This window comes from Lathyrus oleraceus, chromosome 7 (assembly GCF_024323335.1).
Source record: "Lathyrus oleraceus cultivar Zhongwan6 chromosome 7, CAAS_Psat_ZW6_1.0, whole genome shotgun sequence".
Taxonomy (NCBI): Eukaryota; Viridiplantae; Streptophyta; class Magnoliopsida; order Fabales; family Fabaceae; genus Lathyrus; species Lathyrus oleraceus.
Window position 1 is genome coordinate 464529592 of NC_066585.1, and position 7767 is coordinate 464537358.

Sequence of the window (7767 nt, forward strand, 5' to 3'; positions counted from 1 at the left end):
AGTCAACCAATCTTGAAGAAGCCTTTCAACGGATTCAAGAAGAAGGAGGGTGAGACTAGTGTCATTTCTTCTCAGAGGGGGAGGGCACCATACGAGGCTCCTGCTTTTGTGCCTTATTATCAGTACCCTTACGTAGCGGTTGCTCAATATCCAACCTTGCCTTACCGTCCAATTGCTTCTGTTCCTATTCCAGCTCCGGTACCTCACTATCAAGTTCCAGTTCCTCAATATCAAGCTCCACAACCTCAGTTCCAGGCTCCTCCACCTCAACATCAACAGAGAAATCAACAGAACAATCAACCACGTCCAGTTCAGCAACAATGACCAAATCAATAGAGGCCATAACAATAATACAATAATGTGAATACCACTCCTATCCCAATGACTTACACTCAATTGCTACCATATCTGATTCAGAATGGGACTGTTGTGCTAAGGGCATTACCTCCAATGCTGAAGCTGCATAAGCCTTGGTATGATGAGAATGCTATATGTGCCTTTCATGCTAATTCAGAGGGTCATACAATAGAGAATTGCAAGGTGTTCAAGCTCCGGGTTCAAGAGTTGATAGATCAGAAAATATTGTCTTTTGCTGATGTTCCAAATATGGGGAACAATCCTTTGCCTAAACATGATGGTTCAGGTGTCAATGCTATAGAAAGTTCAACTGATGATGGATTGATAAAGGATGTGTTCAAGTTGAAGACTCTTTTAATAGTGGTCCATGCTAGATTGATGGAAGCAGAATTGATGAATGGAGTACATGATAATTGTGTGGTGTGTTCGTCCAACCCTGATCAGTGTGGTGAATTTAAAATTTATCTTCAACGTTTGATGGATCAGCGGGTTATTCAGTTCACTAGAGCAAAGATTGATGAGGACGTTGCTATGATTGTGCCTGTGTTTGATCAAGAGAGGCTTCCCAAGCCTTTTGTGGTCCCTTATCAGAGAAATGTTGACCTAGAGCCAGTGAAGAAGATTGAGCCCATGGTTATTTATGTTCCCGCTCCATTCTCATTTGACAGTACCAAAGCAGTGCCTTGGAACTATTAGCCTGTAGTTTATGTGGGTAACAAACCAGTAATCTTGAAAGAGCCAGATGTGACTAACATCGCTGGAGCTAGTGGTGTGACTCGAAGTGGAAGGGTTTTCGCTCCTGAAGTGATCCCATACAAAGAAAGTGCACCAACAGTTGAACCAACGAAGGGGAAAGAGGTAAATCCTCCAGAAGCAGGAGAAGGCTCATCTAAGAAAGAAGTGACTGCTGAAGAGGATAGAGAATTCTTGAAAATCATCAAGAAGAGTGACTACAAGGTCGTAGATCAGCTCAACCAAACTCCTTCAAAAATCTCCATTCTTTCTCTACTTATGAGTTCTGAGGCTCATAGGACTACTCTATTGAAGTTCTTGAACGAAGCTTATATGGCAAAAGACATCAGTGTTATTCAGTTTGATAATATGGTTGCTAATCTCAATGCTAGTAGTTGTTTGATGTTCACTGATGATGATTTACCCCCTAATGGGCGAGAACATAATATGGCGCTTCATATCTCCATTCAGTGTACAGATGTTACTTTGGCTCGAGTACTGGTGGATACAGGTTCATCCTTGAACGTGTTACCTAAGACTACCCTGGCACAATTGAATATTGAAGGGGTGCAGATGAGACCCAGTGCTTTGATAGTGAAAGCTTTTGATGGGTCTAAGCGAACAGTTATTGGGGAGATTGACCTCCCAATCCTGATTGGTCCTTAAACTTTCTGTATTACCTTCCAGGTAATGGATATTAGGCCTGCCTATAACTGTCTGTTAGGTAGACCTTGGATCCATGCTGCTGGAGCTGTCACCTTGACACTTCCCCAGAAGCTGAAGTTTGTTACTTCTGGTAAGCTGGTATCAGTATCCGGAGAGGAAGATATTTTCGTCAGCCATTTGACTTCTTTCAGATACATTGAAGTAGGTGAAGACATTGTTGAAACTCCTATCCAAGCCCTTGAAGTGGTCAATGTGGTCCAGACTAAGCCGAAACTTGTTGAAGAACCCAAGGGGGTCATGACCTCATGGAAGAGTGTGAAAGCTGCAATTGAAGCTGGTTGCCCTGGAAGTTGGGGCACAATGATTGAATTTCCATAGAAGAAAGACAAGTGTTGATTAGGATATCAACCGTCTATTGAACTTTTCAAAGATCAGAAGATACATTAGGGGAAGGTTCCTAGCATCCAGGAAATATTCTCCAAAGCTGGTTTCCGAAGTGATGATCAAGTGAATGCTCTTGAAGATGAAGATCCAGATTTGTCCAAGATGGTGTTTCGTGGACCTCCGAATGCCGCTCTCACTAACTGGAAGGCAACAGATGTTCCAGATATAGTTACTTTTTCAAAGTAATTTACTGTTTTCTAAAAACATCCAATGCCACGCCCAAGGCATATGGATAGCTTTGTAGGGCCCATTTTCTGTTAATATTTAAGCCTTATCATCAATACAAAGCACATTTTTTGAGATCCCTGTCTTTCATCTTTTTAATTTTTTTACAAAAAAATAAACAACAAAATTAAAAAATGGCAATTTTGATTTCGCATCATTTTCATTTTTCAAAATCTTCCGCTAAAAAGAAAAAATCATTTCCATGCAGATCATTAATAACTGGATCCATTGAACACGACAATGCTATAATTCCCTATGACTTTGACCTCCCGATTAACCAAGCTGAAGAGGATGGTAAGGAAGACTGCGAACTTCCAGAAGAGTTAACCAGGCTTTTGAAACAAGAGGAAAAGATTATTCAGCCTCATCAGGAACTAGTGGATGTGATCAATCTGGGGACTGAGGAGGATAGAAATGAAGTCAAGGTCGAAACTGCTTTGAAAAAAAAATGTGAAGGAGGAACTAGTCAAGCTACTACATGAATGTGTGGATGTGTTTGCTTGGTCATATCAGGATATGCCAGGACTCGACACCGACATAGTTGTGCACAAGCTTCCGTTGAAGCCAGAATGCCCGCCCATCAAGCAGAAGTTGAGAAGAACTCGACCAGACATGGCTGTCAAGATCAGAGAAGAGGTCAAGAAGCAGTTTGATGCAGGTTTTCTAGCTGTTGCAACTTACCCGCAGTGGATTGCTAATATTATGCCAGTTCCGAAGAAAGATGGAAAAGTTCGAATGTGTGTAGACTACAGAGACCTGAATAAAGCTAGTCCCAAAGATGATTTTCCTTTACCTCACATTGATGTATTGGTAGATAACATAGCTCAGTTCTCTGTATTCTCCTTCATGGACAGATTCTCAAGATATAATCAGATTAAAATGTCTCCCGAAGATATGGAGAAAACAACTTTCATTACACCATGGGGCACTTTTTGTTATAAGGTAATGTCTTTCGGCCTGAAAAATGTTGGGGCGACCTATCAAAGGGCCATGGTGACTCTTTTCCATGATATGATACATAAGGAGATTGAAGTCTATGTGGATGACATGATTGCCAAGTCTCAGACAGAAGAGGAGCATGTTATTCATCTGAAGAAGTTGTTTGTAAGATTGAGGAAATACTAACTGCGCTTAAACCCTGCTAAATGCACTTTTGGAGTCAGATCTGAAAAGCTTCTAGGATTCATTGTGAGCCAGAGAGGCATAGAAGTTGATCCTGACAAAGTCAAAGTTATTCAAGAGATGCCAGTACCTCAGACAGAGAAGCGAGTTTGTGGTTTCTTGGGCAGATTGAACTATATTTCCAGATTCATCTCGCATCTGACAGCCACTTGCGAGCCAATATTCAAGTTGTTAAGAAAAGATCAAGCCGTTAGGTGGAACGATGATTTCCAGAGTGCATTCGATAAAATCAAACAGTATCTGCAAGAACCACCAATCTTAGTGCCACCAGTTCCAGGAAGGCCTCTCATTATGTATTTGACAGTACTCGATGAATCCATGGGATGTGTACTAGGGCAACATGATAAGATGGGTAAAAAAGAGCATGCTATCTACTACCTGAGCAAGAAGTTTACAGAATGTGAAATAAGGTACTCCATGCTAGAAAAGACTTGTTGTGCATTGGCATGGGTTGCTCGTCGTCTGACACAGTATATGATTTGTCATACGACAATGTTAATATCCAAGATGGATCCCATCAAGTACATCTTCGAGAAACCTGGATTAACTGGCAAAATCGCTCGCTGGCAAATGTTTTTATCAGAATATGACATTCAATATGTAACTCAGAAGGCCATTAAGGGTAGTGCGTTATCTGAGTACCTTGCGCACCAGTCAGTGGAGGACTATCAATCGATGAGACTCGACTTCCCAGATGAAGATGTCATGTAGATAAGAGACTATAAGATTCCAAGCCCGGAAGAAGGACCCGAACCAGGATCGCGGTGGACGCTCGTGTTCGATGGTGCCTCAAATGCATTGGCTAACGGAATTGGGGTTGTTATAACTTCCCTAAAGGATTTTCATCTTCCTTTCACGGCAAGGTTATGTTTCAAATGCACCAATAACATGGCGGAGTATGAAGCATGTATCTTGGGAATTGAAGCAGCTATTGACCTACGAATCAAGATTCTTGAAGTGTATGGGGACTCAACACTTGTCATCTATCAAATCAAAGGAGATTGGGAGACCTGCCATCCCAATTTGATCCCATACCGAGAGCATGTCATGAAGCTAATCCCCTACTTTGATGAGATTAATTTCCATCATATTCCTAGGGAGGAGAATCAGCTAGCCGATGCCTTGGCTACTCTGTCATCTATGTTCAAGGTCAAGTGAGCTAACGAATCACCTGCTATTACAATTCAACGTCTAGACGAGCCAGCTCATTGCTTAGCAGTTGAAGCAGAAATGGATGGAAAGCCTTGGTTTTATGACATCAAGCGATATCTTGAGAAGCATGAGTATCCAAATGATGTATCCATCACAGACAAAAAGACCTTGAGGAAATTATCAACCAATTTCTTCCTAAGTGGTGGTGTTCTATACAAAAGAAACTTTGATTTAGTTCTGCTCAGATGCGTGGATAGACACGAAGCCAACCTACTCATCAAAGAAATCCACGAAGGTTCTTTCGGCATTCATGCAAACGGACATGCAATGGCGAAGAAAATCCTTAGATCTGGTTATTATTGGTTGACAATGGAAACAAATTGTTACCATTATGCCAGGAAATGCCACAAGTGCCAAATTTATGCTGACAAGGTGCACGTGTCACCTACTCCTCTGAATGTTTTATCAGCTCCATGGCCATTCTCAATGTGGGGCATAGACATGATTGGTATGATTGAGCCTAAAGCCGTAAATGGACATCGGTTCATTCTGGTTGCCATTGACTACTTCACTAAGTGGGTAGAAGCAACTTCTTATGCCAATGTGACGAAGCAAGTAGTCACTCGGTTTATCAAGAAAGAGATAATTTGTCGCTACGGAACTCCTAGCAAGATTATCACTGATAATGGATCAAATATGAATAATAAGATGATGAAGGAGTTGTGCGAGAATTTCAAGATTGAACATCATAACTCGTCACCTTATAGGCCAAAGATGAACGGAGTTGTAGAGGCAGCTAACAAGAATATCAAGAAGATCATTCAGAAGATGGTGAAAACTTATAAAGATTGGCACGAGATGCTACCCTTTTCTTTGCACGGATTTCGAACAGTTGTTCGCACTTCAACAGGGGCAACCCCTTTCTCACTAGTCTATGGCATGGAGGTTGTGCTACCGATAGAAGTGGAGATCCCCTTGTTGAGAGTCTTGATGGAGACAGAATTAGAAGAAGCGGAATGGATTCAAACCAGGTTTGACCAACTCAATCTAATCGAAGAAAAGAGGATGACATCATTGTGTCATGGTCAGTTATATCAGAGGAGACTCAAGCGGGCATTTGAAAAGAAGGTCCGACCTCGAGGGTTTAATATAGGTGAACTAGTTTTGGAAAAGATAATCTCCCTCCAGAAGGATTCACTGGCAAGTGGATTCCAAACTATGAAGGACCATTTGTGGTGAAGAAAGCTTTCTCTGGTGGAGCTTTAGTTCTCACGAACATGGACAGAGAAGAGTTGACACACCCTGTCAATTCTGATGTAGTTAGAAAGTATTATGCTTAAGAAAAAGAGATGGATAATAAAAGCTTGCTAAGTTGAAAACCCGAAAGGGCGACTTAGGCAAAAAATGAGCATCCCGGTGAGTTGAAAACCCGAAAGGGCGGCTCAGGCAAAAATTAGGGATAAACAAAAAAATTAAGCCCGGTAAGTCGAAAACCCGAAAGGGCGACTTAAGCAAAAAATGGTAAAATCTTCCGGTGAACTGAAACTCTTAAGGAGCAAATCGCGCAAAAGTTAGGGAATATCCAAAAGCATGATACTACAGCGACAAAAGTCAACACTGCAACAAAGCTCAGATGGAAGAAAACAGTCCAATTACCATCTCCAGAAGCAAAGTAATAAGGACTAAAGGACATAGGGGAAAGTAGCAAAGTTGTATTTCATTGGAAAATCAGTTAAATTTTTGTTGCCATTTACTTGCTTTCTTTCTCTGTAATCTCCTCTTAGAGGGGTTTACATCTTCATGAATCCTGAGAACCACAAGTCCTTGATATGGACTACTCTTGAATGGTATTCTCCATTACAATCATGGAGAAATCAATTAAAACCAGTCATAGATGAGGTCAACGAGAAAAGATTAGCCTTAGAAGCTATTTGCAACCTCAAGACTGTCTTCTTTCTACACATGCCTTATCATACATATCCCGCAACAAAGTTACTTGATTGTAAGAGTTATGTTCACTTATGGGAAACAATTGATGATTATCCTCCAAGTCTAAAAATCACAAGGGAACTAAATGGAATATGTCAACTGTATCAATCTTTATGACCCAAAGGACCTTGATGATAGTACAACTTGTATAAGTAATGGAAAATTTAGAAGACCAGAAGTTGGAGAAATCTCAACGCAAGCCACGCAGCAAATCCAGATTCTCCAATGGAAGCTGAATTCTCATAAGGACAAGTGCAAGAACCTAATAGAAAATTGATGGAACACACTTACATGATGGATGACATCTGGCAACATGAGTCATCTTGTTTTGGAGATTGCTTTTCTGATGAGAACTTATCCAATCAGAATATGTCCCCATCTCATGAACCTATTTTCAAAGACTAGGTGACCAGTGTCCCTTATATGTCATAACCATTCTTATGAATAGTGTTTTCTCGTATTTTTATGTAAAAGTAATTCCATTATGTATGCATTAGAGATAAGGGTGTCAGACTTTTGAAAAAAGCATTTCTATAATGCCATGCTTGTAAATAGTGTTTCTTTTGTCCTTTATGCTCCTCCTTGCTTATAGAAGGAGAGCTCTTGTAACATATTTTCATCAAGCAATCACAAATAAACCTCCTTATGTGTTTAAGAATAACTATGTTCTAAATATCTTTTCTTTCTCCCTAAAAGCTTTAGTTATTATATTCATATCATGATTCCCCCACATAGATGCAAGTATGCTCTACACTTGCCTCAAATGAGGATCTTGTGTATCAGAAAACATCTGAACTTTGATCCATACTATGGTCCTCACTATTATGGAATATAAGTTTTAATTGTTAGTCTGTGTTATGCATATGGTTGGCTGTTTGAGGACGATACAGTTAAGACTGGTTTCATAGTATGTGAGGCTCCCGGTCAATGTGGTATCAGAGCCTCGTCAAGAAGAAGGGGTGCATGTGGTATGAATATAATAAAGAGGGTGAGTAAGGGAGAAAACCACTCAAACATGGA

General features: G+C 40.6%; 1 protein-coding gene across 1 annotated transcript; it reads left to right on the forward strand.

Moving 5' to 3' along the window:
• Window positions 1-381: 381 nt before the first annotated feature.
• LOC127104371 (uncharacterized) lies at window positions 382-1755 on the forward strand. Its single transcript, XM_051041558.1, has 3 exons — window positions 382-1024; window positions 1082-1314; window positions 1405-1755. Exons 1-3 carry the CDS (start codon window positions 382-384, stop codon window positions 1753-1755), a joined length of 1227 nt encoding a protein of 408 aa, XP_050897515.1.
• The last annotated feature ends 6012 nt before the right edge of the window (window positions 1756-7767 follow it).

What these genes read in the sequence shown, in the direction of transcription:
- LOC127104371 (XM_051041558.1), top strand. Translation starts at nt 382, where the DNA reads ATGACTTACACTCAATTGCTACCATATCTGATTCAGAATGGGACTGTT. An exon ending in CGCTCCATTCTCATTTGACA is followed by an intron (nt 1,025 to 1,081) that starts GTACCAAAGCAG and finishes GTAACAAACCAG; the next exon opens with TAATCTTGAAAGAGCCAGAT. An exon ending in TCAAGAAGAGTGACTACAAG is followed by an intron (nt 1,315 to 1,404) that starts GTCGTAGATCAG and finishes ACTCTATTGAAG; the next exon opens with TTCTTGAACGAAGCTTATAT.